This window comes from Acomys russatus, chromosome 3 (genome assembly GCF_903995435.1).
Source record: "Acomys russatus chromosome 3, mAcoRus1.1, whole genome shotgun sequence".
NCBI classification, from domain to species: domain Eukaryota; kingdom Metazoa; phylum Chordata; class Mammalia; order Rodentia; family Muridae; genus Acomys; species Acomys russatus.
In genome coordinates, this window is record NC_067139.1 from 37,511,589 (window position 1) to 37,528,337 (window position 16,749).

General features: G+C 52.3%; 1 protein-coding gene across 1 annotated transcript; it reads left to right on the forward strand.

The window, feature by feature from the left end:
• Positions 1 to 252: 252 nt before the first annotated feature.
• Fgfr4 (fibroblast growth factor receptor 4) lies at positions 253 to 14,425 on the forward strand. The gene is made up of 18 exons (XM_051171876.1): positions 253 to 415; positions 2,870 to 2,995; positions 3,699 to 3,963; positions 4,053 to 4,133; positions 4,229 to 4,395; positions 6,301 to 6,424; positions 6,940 to 7,130; positions 7,234 to 7,372; positions 7,695 to 7,888; positions 7,972 to 8,117; positions 8,201 to 8,322; positions 11,983 to 12,093; positions 12,189 to 12,379; positions 12,786 to 12,908; positions 13,016 to 13,086; positions 13,340 to 13,477; positions 13,756 to 13,861; positions 13,978 to 14,425. Exons 2-18 carry the CDS (start codon positions 2,921 to 2,923, stop codon positions 14,125 to 14,127), a joined length of 2,394 nt encoding a protein of 797 aa, XP_051027833.1. The 5' UTR covers positions 253 to 415; positions 2,870 to 2,920; the 3' UTR covers positions 14,128 to 14,425.
• The last annotated feature ends 2,324 nt before the right edge of the window (positions 14,426 to 16,749 follow it).

Consider the following 16,749-nt stretch of genomic DNA (forward strand, 5'->3'; position numbering starts at 1 on the left):
GCAGTTCTATCTGATGTACTGCGATTGCACCGAAGACAGGAGGTGAGTTCCAAACTGAAGAGCCGAGGGTAGAGAAGATAGCACCTTACACCTTGGAGGTTGGGCCAGGGGCCCTGGAGCAAAAGACGCCGAATCAGAAGGCTGAGACTGGGCGATCCAGTCCCACCGGGAGCTCCTGAGCCTGGTTGACAATCGCAGGCTCTCGGACCACGCCTCTCAGAATAGAACTGGTCCAGGATGGGCGGAGCACGAGGTGGGCGGGGCAGGTGGTGGGCAGCCCCCCGCCACGCTGCAGTTGCTGGGACATTCCTGGCTCTTCGGCCGGGCGCCGAGGAGCTCCCGGCGGCAGAGTGTGCCAGCCCCGCCGGGATCCTGACCCGCCGGCGCGGGAACGGGGCAGCTGAGGAGGAGCCAGGTGAGCCGGGCCCCTGCACAGGAGGAGCCCTCTAGCTCCGGGTGAACCGGGCCACACACCGCACTCCCGGCAGACGGGGGGGAGAGCTGCCCACTCCAGCCCCGGAGACCTTGGCGCCCGCGCGGCGGGAGTGGTTGGGTGGAGGGGACGGTAAATCAGTAACCCGCAGCGCACACAGGGCCTTTTGTCCCCCTCCGTTCAAAGAGCACCCTGGTCACCGTTCTGGTTACTTATTGCCCACCGGGCGGGGGCGATGGGCCAGCTGTCTATGCTACACCGCATGGGGACCGCTGACATGCACCTCGCTCCGAGAGTGACGGGGTGGGTGCACTGTGGCCCTCGGGCCGGTGACCGACAATGCTCTGGACCTAAAGATGAAGAAATCAAGGCTCGGATGGGCGCAGGCACTTGCCCAGAGCCCCGCGTCGTGTGAGTGCAGGAGGGTGGAGAACTCAGTTTCAAGTCCCAAGTGCTAGCGATCTTCAGCAGCCAGCCTTGGCGACCAGACTGAGAACTCTGTGGTTGTGAGTTCAGGGCAGCCTGCGAGTGGGAATAAAACCTCCGCGGACCTATCTACCCCAAGACAAGCTGGGGATGCAAGAGTGACCCTCTCTACTTAGCAGGGTTGTGGTAGGAATGTTTTACTGATGGGCTGACCCAACTAAGGATAGGGGACAGACAGGTCAAGGTTCTAAGACAATAGCTAAGCCTGTGGAAAAGAGGAATGAGGGACAGGCAAGAAAGCAAACATGCTGGACTTTAGAATGTACTGACGAAACTAAAGGGACAGGCAGTGGGAATAACAAGATTGACACTGGCACTTAAAATGAGGCCTAGAAAAGCTGAGCCTGGCACATGGGCCTTAACAGGTACTTGGCAGGCTGCGACAGGAGGCTCACAATTTGAAGCTCTGTTTTTGGTATACAGACTGAGTTTCGTTTCAAAGCCAGCCTGCTGGGTCCTTTGGTAAGACCTTGTCTCAAAATGATAAAAAAGAAAGAAAGAAAAAGATGGCCTGTAGTTAACCCTTAAGGGCTTGCAAACTGGGTGACAGGGTGAAATACAAAACAGACAAAACAGCCCAGCATGGTGGTGCACGCCTATAATCCCAGCACTTGGGAGGCAGAGGCAGGCGGATAGTCGTGAGTTTGAGGCCAGCCTGGTCTACAAAGCAAGTCCAGGACAGTCAAGGTTACACAGAGAAGCTCTGTCTTGAACCCTGCTCCTCCTCCAAAAGAACCCTGCTGTTTTCTTCCACTGTACATATACTATATACTAAAGCTGTACTGATACAGAGATGATCATGGTCTCTGTGTTGCAAGGAAGACACACAAATTCACAGAGCACTTGCCCAACACGAACAGGGTCCTGAAGAAAAAGAACACTGATCCAAAGATGCTGGTGCCACCTGGTTGTTGTCCAGGACTAGGGAAGAGCCTGTATGTCCCTGAGACGACACTGGTCCCCTGCTCATATCAAGGCTTAGCTCTAAGTCTTCCTTTTGGGAAGCAGAGCCTGCCTGATTCCTGTCAGACCAAGGGTGCTGGTGGGCACTCAGTATAGGGACTGGGAGAGCATCTCACCAACACTCTGTGTGTGCCATCCTCCATGCACTGTCCCTTTTATCCTTGAAGCAATCCTATGATGATAATGGTTCAGAAAGGAACAAAGGTAGGTCTTGGCAGGGATCAAGATTTGAGTTTGTCACTAGCAGACCTGCACAATCTGTGCTAGTTACAAAGTCACAAAGAAGCTCCGTGTTTGCTTAGCAAGGCAAGGAGGTCTTAGGGTCAATCCCCAACTCTGCGGAAAAACGAAAAGCAAAACCAAACAAGCTTCTGCATTGTCTAAGATGAAGTCGCTGAGGGTACAAACCACTGGTTGTGTCCTCAGGATGCAGTTCTGCAAATTTGGATCGTGCCCTGTTAGAGCACCCACCCCTGGAAGTATCCCATGCTGACATGGAAGTGTCAGTAGTGCTAACGAGTGAGGTCCCTGTAGCTAGCATCCAGATGTTGAAAGCTGGTCCTGTATTAGATTTCACTTTTCTTCTTTAACTCCTCAGCATTGAATTCATTTATTCAGCAAAAATAAATAAATAAATAAATGGTGTGTACTGAGAGTGAGCAAAAGATATGTCCCCGTCTCTGCTTCCTCCCAAGACAAAAATTCTAAAACCGCTCTTTCTGTGAAGGCATGCCAGGGTCTCAGTAGGACCCAAGACATGCAGGAAGTCCAGCACCCGCCCCCCTGCAGAACCTCCTATGGGGAGGCTTCGGGCTCAGGCAGCAGCAGTGCTGGCTCCAGCTTTGCTCCTACTGCTGCCTGCCTGGAGGTTTGGATGAGCAGGCCAACTGCTTCCTATCTCTGTGTCCTCATCTGCAAAATAAAGGCCTGGGGCCAGCATAAGAGCACACGCATTCATAACAGGAGCTCTTTTCCCCTCTGTCTTAGGAAGCAGGCAGTGGGAAGTCTGGCCTGGGCCCTGAGAACAGCTGGAAGGAAATGTGGCTGCTGTTGGCCTTACTGGGCATCCTTCTGGGGACACCGGCCTTGTCCCTTGAGGCCCCTGAGGAAATGGAGCTGGGTATGGCCTCTGAGGTGGGAGAGGGTGGCAGGGATGGCAGATACAGTCATCAGGAAGGGGCTTCTGGCTGAGCAAAGCTGGAGAGGATCCTGGCCCTGGTCCCAAGAAGGTGGCAGCAGGGCAGTGCTCAAGCATTGGGATTCACTGTCTGGCCCCCCAGCAGGCACTCTCCTATCTGTATGTCTACAAAGGAGGATTAGCCTTGCCTGGCACAGAGCCTGGGCTTGGCTGCAGAGTCAGTGGTGAGCCCCTTGGCTGTGTGTGTGTGTGTGTGGTTCTATGCACTGTGGTTCTGTGTAGGTTGGGAGGTAGGTGCAAGCAGCATGTGTGATGTATGTACCAAATATAGTAATATAGTGTGCCTCAGAGGTGTGGCATATATCCTGTATGTGGCACTTATAGCATGTGCCGTGTGTGTGTGTGTGTGTGTGTGTGTGTGTGTGTGTGTGTGTGTGTGTGTATTTTGGGCAGTAGCATGTCTAGCATGTATGCCAAGAGTGTGTGACAACTCCCAAAGGGTGGCATTGTTCCTATGCAAAGCATTTATAGCATGTGGTTATGTGTGTGTGAATAGCATGTGTTATAGGCTCTTTGTGTCCCATGTGTGCAGCATGTTCTCTGTGTGCAGGGGTGAGGGGGTGGGGGCTAGCCTTGGATGGAGCTATGGGTATCAATGACTTCTGCCATCTGCCCTCAGAGCCCTGTCTAGCCCCCACCCCAGAGCAGCAAGACCAGGTGTTGACTGTAGCCCTGGGGCAGCCGGTGCGGCTGTGCTGTGGACTTACGGAGCGTGGTGGTCACTGGTACAAGAAGGGCAGACGTCTAGCGTCTGCTGGACGAGTACGGGGCTGGAGGGGCCGCCTGGAGATCGCGAGCTTCCTTCCTGAGGATGCTGGCCGATACCTCTGCCTGGCACGTGGCTCCATGGCTGTCTTACATAACCTTACCCTGACTGTGGATGGTAAGAGAATCTGTCTGGGGTCTAAGGGTGCCTCGGAAGAGGAACCCTCCTTTTTTGGACTTCAAATGCCTTCCTTTGTCCCTGAATAGACTCTTTAACCTCCATCAATAATGATGAGGACCCCAAGACCCTCAGTGGATCCTCGAGTGGGCACATTTACCCCCAGCAAGGTTAGTATATCCTCAGGGACTCTTCTCCACTGCCCATCTGGTCACTGAGACCTGGATGGGAGCCAAGGTCATCTTAATTACTCTTCTCCTTCTAGCACCCTACTGGACACACCCCCAACGCATGGAGAAGAAGCTGCATGCAGTGCCTGCCGGGAATACTGTTAAGTTTCGCTGTCCGGCTGCAGGCAACCCGATGCCCACTATCCGTTGGCTGAAGGATGGACAGGCCTTCCACGGGGAGAACCGCATTGGAGGCATTCGGGTGAGCCTCTGCTTCCAAGTCCGCCTTCTCCCCATCTTCATCTTTCCTGCATGGATTCCCTACATAGACCGTTATAGCTAACGAGGAAGGAAATGACAGAGCTCTGAGTGTGGGCAGCTCTGGCTTAAGTTCCCAATCTGCCACTCTCTCACAAATTTCATCCTCTCAGCCTTAGCAACAACTTTTGTGTTCTAGTGAGGTTTTCATTGTTGCCTTTAATGTTTATGGCTGGGGTGGGCACTAAAGGGTTATTTTTATTATCTTTAATTATATATGAGTAAATACCATATGCACGGGTGCCCACAGAAACCAGGAGAGGGCATCAAATCCCTGGGAGCTGGGATTATATAGGCAGTTGTAAGCTGCCCGACATGGGTGCTGGGGAACAAATTCGGATCCTCCAGAAGAGCAGCAAGTGCTCTTTTCTCCCCCCGCCTTTTTTATTTTTCCTGAGACAAGGTTTCTCTGTGTAGCCTTGGCTGTCCTGGACTCACTTTGTAGACCAGGCTAGCCTCAAACTCACAGCGATCCGCCTGCCTCTGCCTCCTGAGTGCTGGGATTAAAGGTGTGCGCCACCACACCCGGTGCAGCAAGTACTATTAACCACTGAGGATCTCTCTAGCCCTAATGGTACTGGCTTTGACTCTGGCTTTGGTTTTGTGTTTTGTTTCATTTTGTGTTTTTGTTGTTGATGTTGTTTTGTTTTGTTTTGAAACAGAGTGTCTCTATGTAGGTCTAGCTGTCCTGGAACTGACTCTGTAGATCAGGCTGGCCTCAAACTCAAAGATCTACCTGCCTCTGCCTCCCAGGTGCTGACACGAAAGGTGTGGGTCGCCTCACCTGGGGTGACGATGGTGGTTTTTCAGATAGGGTCTCACTATAGAGCACAGGCTAGTCTCCGACTTCCTGCATAGCATCTCCTGTACGGTGGGAGAAACATTGACCAGTCAACATCACAGGTCTCAGCATGCTGTAAAGAGGAAACTAAGACTCAGTGGGCAAAGACTAGCACAAGGGACACACCTAGATAGAGTATAGCTAACACCAGGAAGGCTCAAAGTAGGGCTTAGATTATGCGTGTTGGTGTTTGTCTGCTTGTTTGTTTGAGACAGGGTCTCACTGTAGAGCTGTGTAGGCTTGGAACTCAATCAGTAGACCAGGCTAGCCTCGAACTCATATCCTCCTGCCTTTGCCTTCCAAGTGCGGGCATAAAAAGCATGCACCACCATGTCTGGCCTCAGACATTTCTTTTTGGATTTTGTTTTTGTTTTTCCCAAGTTAGGGTTTCTCTGTGTAGCCCTAGCTGTCCTGGAACTTGCTTTAGAGACCAGGATGACCATGAATTTAGAGATCCTCCTGCCACTGCCTCCTGGAGTGCTGGGATTAAAGGCATGTGCCACCATGCCCGGTCTTCAGACACTTCTTTTCTTCTTCTTCTTCTTCTTCTTCTTCTTCTTCTTCTTCTTCTCTTCTTCTTCTCTTCTTCTTCTTCTTCTTCTTTTTTCTTCTTCTTTTTCTTCTTCTTCTTTTCTTCTTCTTTTCTTCTTCTTCTTCCTCCTCCTCCTTCTTCCTCCTTAAGATTTGTTTATTTTATGTATGTGAATATTTTGCCTGAATGTATGTATGTGTACTGTGTGCATGCCCAGTGCCTGCAGAGCCTAGAGGAGAGTATCAGATCCCCAGGAACTGGGATGACAGATGCTTGTGGGTGCTGGGAATCAAATCTGGGACGCTTCCAGCCCCGCTCAGATACTTCTTACAGCCCCTTTGTCCAGGACCTCTGGCTTTGACCTGGTCCTTTTAGGAACTAAGAAGATTGAGAAAAGCCCCATAGGCAGAGTCTGTCCTCCCCCTGCCATGCTTTCCCTGGTCCCCTATAGACACATCCTCTGCTTCTGCTTCCAGCTGCGCCACCAGCACTGGAGCCTGGTGATGGAAAGCGTGGTGCCCTCAGACCGTGGCACATACACGTGTCTTGTGGAGAACCTTCTGGGTAGCATTCGCTACAACTATCTGTTGGATGTGCTGGGTGAGTGGATGGGTGGGGAGGTAGGACAAAGAATTTGGCTTATCTTGGGCTCCATCCTACCCTCAGGGTGGGTACCTTGTCTTATCTTGTCTTGGAAACAAGATGGAGACAGTTAAGTTGAATAGCTCCAAGGGTCAGAAGGAAGCAAAGAGTTTGTGGACTGAAGGAGCAGGAAGAAGTCTGCCTAAAGGAAAGTGAGAGGGGCATTCAGGCAGATGGCATAGACTGGATTCAGTTCTTAAGGATGCGGTGCATTTGTGGGCAGGTATATGCCCTGGATACATCATTGGTGGGGGTGGGGGACAGGCTGTGGAAGTTTAGATCATGAGTCTGAGACGCTGTCCTGGACCCAAAGGCAGTAGAGTCACAGAAAGCTGAAGGAAAGTAAACAGATGAAGTGGAGCTGCATGTCCAGAAGTCCTTCTCTTGAACTAGAGAAGTGGCTGGGGGCAGGTAAACTGGGTGATTTTTGTGGGTGCCACTGGTCAGGGTTGACGGCCTGGCCTGGTCCCCAGAGCGGTCCCCGCACCGGCCCATCCTGCAGGCGGGGCTCCCAGCCAACACCACAGCTGTGGTTGGCAGCAATGTGGAGCTGTTGTGCAAGGTGTACAGTGACGCCCAGCCCCATATCCAGTGGCTGAAGCACATCGTTATCAACGGCAGCAGTTTCGGCGCTGACGGCTTCCCCTACGTACAAGTCCTAAAGGTGCAGTTTCCTTTTCCCACTGGGGTAGGATGGTCCCCAACCACCCTCCCAGCTACAGAGTGGCCCCAGAGCCTCCTGCCACCCAGTGCGTCCTCTGCTTCAGACAACAGACATCAACAGCTCAGAGGTAGAGGTCTTATACCTGCGTAATGTGTCAGCTGAGGACGCGGGAGAGTACACCTGCCTGGCGGGCAACTCCATCGGCCTCTCCTACCAGTCAGCGTGGCTCACTGTGCTATCAGGTAAAGGGGGCGGGGCGGGGGCTACAGGTGCCCTCATGACCTGTTAAATAGGCAGTGTCCTTGGCCTATGGGGGTGCAGTATTTGGGTTTTGGCACTGTGAATGCTAGACAAACGCTCTCTTATTGAATTCAACAGGGACACGGGTTTGATTTTGCATGACTGCCCGTGTGGCTGTTGGGGATATAGGACTAATGTACAAATACAGCTTCTTTCAGTGTGTGCCCCTATATGTGTTGGTAGCTATGGGGACCTAAGTTGGTGCAGGGGGGAGGGCTAGTGAATCTGACCACTGACTGCTCAGTTTCTCTGTCTAATGAGCAGAGGAAGATCTTGCATGGAGAACAGCAACATCTGAGGCCAGATACACAGACATCATCCTCTATGTATCTGGCTCGCTGGCTTTGGCGGTGCTCCTGCTACTGGCCGGAGTGTATCACCGACAAGCAATCCACAGCCACCACTCTCGCCAGCCTGTTACTGTACAAAAGCTGTCTCGTTTCCCTTTGGCCCGACAGGTACTGTGCCTGTCCCCCTGGCCCCTGCCCTGCGTGGCTCTCAACCCGACCACAGCAGGCAGAAAGAATCTCCCACTTTGCAGTTCTCCTTGGAGTCCGGATCCTCTGGCAAATCAAGTGTGTCTCTGGTGCGAGGTGTCCGGCTGTCGTCCAGTGGCCCACCCTTGCTCTCAGGCCTTGTGAGCCTAGACCTGCCTCTCGACCCACTTTGGGAGTTCCCCCGGGACAGGTACACTGAGCAGGCTAAGGATGGGGGTGCCAGCTCAGGGTTGGTACCCACAGATCTGAGGCGTGGGCTTTTTTGATCTCCAGGCTGGTGCTCGGAAAGGCTCTAGGTGAGGGCTGCTTTGGGCAGGTGGTTCGTGCAGAAGCGTTTGGCATGGACCCCTCCCGGCCTGACCAAGCCAACACCGTAGCTGTGAAGATGCTGAAAGGTACACATGGCAACCTGGGCAGGGGATGCAGGGGACAAACGAGAGAATACAGGGCTGTGCATGGGAAGAGGCCATGGGTTTCCACCCTCAGCTGGGAGTCCAGGTCTTTTGCTGGCCCTAGCAAGCGACTTCTGAGCCTCAGGTCCTTCTTGTGTCTGGCTCCTTACTGCTCAGGCTGACGTTTGTAGGCCGTGTCTTATACACGGAGTTTGGTGAATGTTTGGTGTAGAGTGTGGAACTGGTTTTCTTTTCTTTTCTCTTCTTTCTTTCTTTCTTTTTTTTTTTTTAAGATTTATTTATTATGTATACAGTATGCATCAGATCACATTATAAATGGTTATGAGTCACCATGTGGTTGCTGGGAATTGAACTCAGGACCTCTGGAAGAACAGTCAGTGCTCTTAACCACTGAGCCATCTCACCAGGCCCCCCCTTTTTTTTACATATATATTTTTTATTAATTTATTCATATTACATCTCAATTGTTATCCCATCCCTTGTATCCTCCCATTCCTCCCTCCCTCCCGCCTGCTTTCCCCCTACTCCCCTCCCGTATGACTGTGACTGAGGGTGACCTCCTCCCCCTGTATATGCTCATAGGGTATCAAGTCTCTTCTTGGTAGCCTGTTATCCTTCCTCTGAGTGCCACCAGGCCTCCCCATCCAGGAGATGTGGTCAAATATGGGGCACCAGAGTTCGTGTGAAAGTCATACCCCACTCTGCACTCAACTGTGGAGCATATTCTGTCCATTGGCTAGATCTGAGTATGGGTTTGAAGTTTATGGCACATATTGTCCTTGGCTGGTGCCATAGTTTGAACAGGACCCCTGGGCCCAGATCTACCTGTCATAATGTTATTCTTGTAGGTTTCTAGGACCCTCTGGATCCTTCTATTTCCCCATTCTCCCAGGCTTCTCTCACCTAGAGTCCCAATAGGATGCCCTCCCCTCTGTCCTACTTTCCTGGTAAGTGAAGACTTTCATGGGACATCCTTTCTTTCTTTCTTTCTTTCTTTCCTTCTTTCTTTCTTTCTTTCTTTCTTGTTTGTTTTGTTTCCTGGACAGGCTTTCTCTATGTAACCCTGGCTGTCCCGAATCTTACTCTATAGATCAGGCTGGCTTTGAACTGAGAGATCTGCTTGCCTCTGCCTCCTGAGTGCTGGGAATAAAGGCCTGAGCCATGCCTCGCTGGAACTGGTTTTCTTGAAGCTGACCTGAAAGTCACTCTGTAACCTAGCACAGCCTGGAACTCATAGTGATCCTCCCCCCTCAGCCTCTCCAGTCCTGGAATTACACCTGGCTGCCTCAGAACCTTTTAACCACTGGGTGATGATCCTGTGAGGTTTGTGGTGACTGGAGCTTAATAGCCACCTCGGCTCTGGCCTCATAGCTCTTCATCTTCTATCTCAGACCTATCAAGCCCACTGACTTATAAACCTTCAGCACATTTTCCTCCCATTCCCAGTCTGTGTCCTTACTACAGAACAGCTCTCTGTTTAAAAATCCCAGTCTCAGGGCTGGAGAGATGGCTCAGTGGTTAAGAGCACTGAACTGTTCTTCCAGAGGACCCGAGTTCAAATCACATCACCCACAGGACAGCTCTGTCTGTAACTCCAGAATCTGACACCCTCACACAGACATACATTCAAGCAAAACACAAATGCACATAAAATAAAAATAATATTAAAAAACCACCACCAGGGGTAGTGGTGCACACCTTTAATCCCAGCACTCAGGAGGCAGGCAGGCGGACTGTCTCGAAAAAACAACAAAACAAAAAACCCCCACATCAATCTCTTGATGTTTAATATTACACCATTTGGTCCTAGACACCTTGCTGAGCTCCTCATTAGAACTGTTACTGCTGTCCCCAGCCACTGCATGGTCCCCTCCTTCCCTCCCTCCGCTCTGCACAGCTGGAGTCAGCTGGCACTTTCTGAGAGACAAGGATTGTGAAACAGGCTTTTCGTATTGATGTGTAGCTAGGATAAGAGTCTTTGTCCCAGGCCACAGGTCATCCTTGGGGGCCTAGTCCCTGGTCCTTTGCCCAGTCTTCTCCAAAAAAATCAGGGGAAAAGCTCCTTTCCAAATAGATAATGAGACCTCATGGAGCTTCCTGCCCCAGGGAACTCTTGCCTCACCCAGGCACGAGCTAGCAAAGCTTCCTTCCTGGAAACGTCCGCTGCTCTTCCATACCATGGGCCTCCTCGTGGGACGGTCAGCTCTTTCCGAGTCTTCACGTTTCATCCTTGCAAGCTTTGTAAGAGGTTTCCTTCTTCATACCAGACAGGCTTGAGGTTCAGAGAGGTTGAGAGATTTGTGGGGTACATGTGTGACAGGTATATGTGCATGTGGATATAGGTGTGGGTGTGCGGCATTTAGGTGTCTTCTTCTATCACTCACCACCTTCTTCAGTTTCCCACTGACCCCGGGGCTCGCTGTTTCAGCTCCACTAGCTGGCCAGCTAGCTACTATCTGCCTCCGACCCTGTTCCCTGAGTGTTGGAGCCACAGCTGCTGCACCCAGCTTTTCCATGGGTGCTGGGGATTGTGCTGCTGATATTTTAACTCATTGAGCGTCTCCCAGACCTACACATCTTTAATCCCAGCAGTCAGGAGGCAGAGGCAGGCAGATCTCTTGAGTTTGAAGCCAACCTGGTATACAAGTCCAGTATAGCCAGGGCTACACAGAGTCTTGAATAGATAAATAGTTTTGTTTTGTTTTGGAGACAGAGTTTCTTTTCCTTTTTTAAAGATTTGTTTATTTATTATATATACAGTGCCCTGCCTGCTTGTGCCCTGCAGTCCAGAAGAGGGCATCAGATCACATTATAGATGGTTGTGAGCCACCATGTGTTTGCTGGGAATTGAATTCAGGACCTCTGGAAGAGCAAACAGTGCTCTTAACCACTGAGCCATCGGTTCAGCCCGAGACGGAGTTTCTCTGTGTAGCCTTTGGATGTCCTAGACTTGCTCTGTAGACCAGGCTGGCCTGGAACTCAGAGATCTGCCTGCCTCTGCCTCCCAAGTGTGAGCCAACACTTTTTGTTTCATTTTTGTTTTGGTTTTTCGAGACAGGGTCTCTCTGTGTAGCCTTGGCTGTCCTAGACTCACTTTGTAAACCAGGCTGGCCTCGAACTCACAGCGATCCGCCTGCCTCTGCCTCCCAAGGGCTGGGATTAAAGGCGTGCGCCACCACACCCGGCTAGTAATTACTTTTTTGAGTTTCATACATCATTTCCATCCACTCTATCCTTTCCCCAAATCATCCCATGCTTCCCACTCCCTTTCAAGTTCAAGACCTCTTCTTTAAACACACACACATGAGTGTGCACATGTTTTGTTTTGTACATTTTGTTTTGTGTTGTCTCATGTAGCCCAGTCTGGCCTCATACTTGTCAAGTGCTAGGATTGGAAGTGGGGTTCGCCAAGCCTAGTTTTATACTGTGGTGCGGACAGAATGCAGGCTTCCTGCTAGGCATGCATGCTACAAAGTGAGCACAGCTCTAGCCCCAAAAAGCTTGTTTTGAGGCACACAGCCCAACAGTATGTCAACCCAGACCTACCTAAGCCTTGGTCCAGCATTCCTTGACCTGCCCCTGCCTCATGCTGCTCTTGTGGAGTTGGAGGGCAGTTTCCTCACCCCAGATGTTGCTTTGCAGACAACGCCTCTGACAAGGATTTGGCAGACCTGGTCTCTGAGATGGAGGTCATGAAGCTAATCGGACGACACAAGAACATCATCAACCTGCTGGGCGTCTGCACTCAGGAAGGTGGGGCGGGAGTCAGGATGCAGTGGGGCAGCTGGGATGCAAAGGCGCAGGCTTGCCAGCCTTCCCACCCCCTGGTCCATGCCTACCCCGTGTAGGGCCCCTGTTTGTGATTGTGGAATGTGCTGCCAAGGGAAACCTTCGAGAATTCCTCCGTGCCCGGCGCCCACCAGGCCCTGATCTCAGCCCTGATGGGCCTCGGAGCAGTGATGGGCCACTGTCCTTCCCGGCCCTGGTCTCCTGTGCCTATCAGGTGGCCCGAGGCATGCAGTATCTGGAGTCTCGGAAGGTATGGTCAAGAGTCAGTCCTAGTGTGCTCTGGCCCGCTCTAACTCTTCCACCCCCACACTTTTGTGCTGGTGCTGCTCCTCAGCTGCTCCTTCTCCTCAGCTGCTCCTTCTCTCCCTGTTGACTGCTCTATGCTTTATACGCTGCTCCCATACATATGCAGCTAACGCTGCATGTCGTCCCCATTCTCTCTTCACCTGTTTTCTAGCCCGAGGGCAAGCTATGGTGCAGATGTGGGCTCTGAACAGACACGCTAACTTTTTCTTTTTCTGGTGCTGGAGATTCAGCCCAGGCCTTGGCCCATCCCACTTCTCATCTGTTCGGGGTGGGGTGGTGGTGGTGGTGAATGTCTCTAGTGTTCCCAGACACGTATCCTGACGTATCTAAGTTCCCTGCCCTGTCCTTAGTGCATCCACCGGGACCTGGCTGCCCGAAATGTGCTGGTGACTGAGGACAATGTGATGAAGATTGCTGACTTCGGGCTGGCCCGTGGTGTCCACCACATTGACTACTATAAGAAAACCAGCAACGTGAGGGGCAGGGCAGAGATGCATGGGAGTGGGATGAGGACTAGGCCTGGCATGGAAGGCATAGATGCTGGGCAGCTCAACCCCAGTGTCCCGTCTCCTTCCTCCAGGGCCGCCTGCCAGTCAAATGGATGGCTCCTGAGGCCTTGTTTGATCGGGTATACACACACCAGAGTGACGTGTGAGTCCGGGAAACTGGGTTCTCAGATAGAGTCTTCTGGATATTTCATTCAAGTTGTCCCTCTAAAAGGGCAAGGCACTTGCCTAAGTCACAAGATCTTAGGAGGAGTTCCTCTGGGACTTGTGTGGGATCAGACCTCAAAAGAAAGGAGTGCCCCTCCCTATTCTCAGGGGGAAGGGGGGAAGTGGGGGATCATGCCTGCAATAGCCCCTGGCACAGGCTGAGCCCTGCTGAGCCCCAGTTCTGCCTCCAGATGGTCCTTTGGGATCCTGCTGTGGGAAATCTTCACCCTCGGGGGCTCCCCATACCCTGGCATCCCTGTGGAGGAACTGTTCTCACTCCTGCGAGAGGGGCACAGGATGGACCGGCCCCCGAACTGCCCCCAAGAGCTGTAAGGACACCCTCCTTGCCCCACTTTCTAGACTTCACCATCTGCGCTGACTTTGGCCTCAGGCTTTGGCCCTGGCCATAGAGCATTTCCCACTCTACTCACGGCTCCTCCTCTTCCTCTCTTTCCATGGCTCATGAGCCCTGACTGGAGTCCTAGTCCTGTTTCTGCTCTCCCACTGAATTGTCCAGCTTGTCCCTCCCAGACCCCTGAGGCCCAACCCTAGGGAGCCCACAGCCCTCACCTTGCCCTAGACGTAAGCTTCTTTGCCTTGTTCCCAGGTATGGCCTAATGAGGGAGTGTTGGCATGCTGCGCCCTCTCAAAGGCCCACTTTTAAGCAGCTGGTGGAAGCACTGGACAAGGTCCTGCTGGCTGTCTCTGAAGAGGTACTGCCCATTTCTGCCCCATGCCCTCTCTCTCTGCCCGCTCCCTTGGCCTAGGGACATGAACATGAAGCAGCCTGTCCCAGAGGCTGGAAGCTGACCAACTCTGTTCCTTGCAGTACCTTGACCTCCGCCTGACCTTTGGACCCTACTCTCCCTCCAATGGGGATGCCAGCAGCACCTGCTCCTCCAATGACTCTGTTTTCAGCCCCTACCCCTTGCCACTGGCGCCGAGCCCCTTCCCTGTCCCCGGCGTGCAGACGACATGAGCCAGCAAACAATGTTGTATGGGCTGGTAGGCCAGTGGTCTAGCTCAGCTGTAACCTGATGCTGCATTTGACGTTGGCAGTGCCAGGCCTCTGACTCAAGCCTACTGCTATCCCAGATCCTCTGGCTCTGCTTTGAAGAGGCCCATTCTTGGTCCCAAGGTTCATAGTTCAGCCCTTTGGCGCTAGCCTCATGCTCCGAGCCTAGAATTCAGCTCTAGTCTCGGGGTCCTCACCTTCCCCTCGGAGTCATCTTCAGACAAGCTAAGCATTAGGGTTCCACGTCTGCTTCCATCTCAGGGGCTTGCCAGGCCTGGCTGCAAAGCTTTTGTCCTAAACCTTTCTGCTTCCACAAACAACCTAGAGGTTAGAGGCCTCTGGACCTCACTGCTCCCAGCTCGCAAGCCTTACCCTGCTATTGCTTGTCCCAGCATCTTTGTGGAAGGGGCATCAGCTCTGGTGTCCCTGAGAGACTCTAAGCCTGTGGACAACACAAAAGAACATGGCATTTTATAAATTATTTTTTGAAATAAATCTCTTTGTGCTTAGTGTCTCCCCCGGGGCAGGGCGTAGGGTGGGAAGACGTCCCATACTGGGAGTTCTGTCTGGGTGACACAGACCGAGGGATGAGTGCCAGGCCTTCAGTTGGCTTCTACCTCCAGCTGTGCTATAGCAGACCCGGAAGAGGATACACACCCTTGCCTTTGTCCATGCATCCATCCATCCTACCGGAATTATCCTTGTGTATGCAATGGAGTGAGTGTGAGTGGGCAGATGAGCCCACACTGCACCATCTGTAATTCAGGGTCCTGTTTCTTCTGTTCGTGCCTATGTATGCATGTCTGGCCCACGGCTGTCCCCAAGGGAACTGGTGACCCTCCCCCATCTGCTCAGCATTAACCAAACTGACCGTTAACATGGCATGAAAACATGAAATCAAGCCTCCAGCCACTGCCTGCTCCCACGAGCTGGATCTGCCAGCTCAGACTCAGGGTTTGTGGGGGCCTCGCCCGCCCTGCCTGGCCCTGGCCTGTCTCCCAGGCAGCAGCTGGTTGCTGCCTGGCTGAGCTGCAGCTGTCCCCACTCGCATGATCCTCCCTGGAGGCTGTCACAGCTCTGTTCTCAGCCTACCCCCCACTCAGGTCAATTTCCCAGAGCTCTGAGCCTGGACACGTACTAGGCTCCATGCAGGCCTGGCCATTTCAGCTGCTCCCTAACTCTGAACCTTAGGGTGGGCCAAGGAGAGGCCAAAATGGTCCCAGACTGTCTTGGTGCTCTGACGCCTGGTTGCCATGAGGTCTTTGGGAGTGATGGCTAAAAATGTATTTAGGCTCCTGGGGACTAGTAAGAATTTAAGGATGGAGCAGAAGAGATGGTCGTTGTTTGAGCGCTCTTGTTGCTGTCCCTGGGGACCGAGGTTTGATTCCCAGCATCCACCACAACCATTTGTGACTTCAGTTCCAAGGAATCTTGTACTTCTTCTGATTTCCACAGGCACGAGGCACACAGACACATACATTCAGGCAAAACAAACAAACAAACCAAAAACCTTGCATACATAAAGAGAAAACAATTAAAAATAATTTTTTAAAAAAGATTTCAGGACGGCTTGTTCACTAAGAGCCGCCACCTTGGAAGACAGGCAGACCTCTTGAAGGGAAGAGCATTTCCGCTTTGTTTGGGTTACCTCCATACCCTTCAGGCTCACCGTATCCCGAAACTGCCTCATCCAGAACACCCCATCCTAGAGGGGACACCATAACAAACCCACAAATTTTTCCCGATCACTCCTTCCCCTCCCTCAGGAGCCACACTTCTCAGTGGGGGTACAAAGAGCATTGGGCTTAGAGCAAGGGTTCAAATTCTGCTACTTGCAGCATCTCCCTGAGGTGCCCATGCCCAGCACTGTCACTGCCCTGGTGGCCACTTTCTTCACCAAGATGAGTGGGGGTGCCTCTGGCCTGCATTTCAGGACTTGGAGCATGCAACATAGACGGATATGCTCAAGCTTGGGGAAACGCTGTCCCAGAGTCCACACGAGTCGTGCTGCAATTTTACTGGGAACTGGGGCTCTTGCGTGGTCCAAGCCCATTCCCAGCCAAGCTCTCCAGGCCCACTCTTGTTCTCTCTTCTCCTGCAGGAAGCTCCAGAGGCTGCAGGCCAAAGCAGCTCCTAGCTTTTATTCTCCTTCCTATGTGGCTCCCTGTATAAGCGCCCTACATGGTGGCCAGTGGCACCAAGCCCGGAAAGGTTCTGAGACCTACTCCCAAACTCAGTCTCAGAGATCACAAGTGAGAGGCTGAATCCAGCAGCAGTCCAGGCAGGCACTTTTGAGGCAGATTCCTCGGGTTTCCCTGCGTCAAGAGAAGACTGGGAGTTTGGAATCATACACAAGGACCAAGAGAGGTAGACCAGAAGCCCCATTGCTCACAGTTCCTCCCTTGGCCCATTGCTAGTCTTGAGCCACCCAGTAGTCTCCTTCAGGCCAGCTTCATCACCACAGACCATGCTTTCCCTTCAGTGAAACGACTGACGAGTAGGATCTACTAGGGCGACTGAAGCAAGGATAATCTCTCAAATTCAAGAATTGGGAGTGGGGGCTGGAGAGACTGCTTAGCAGTTAAG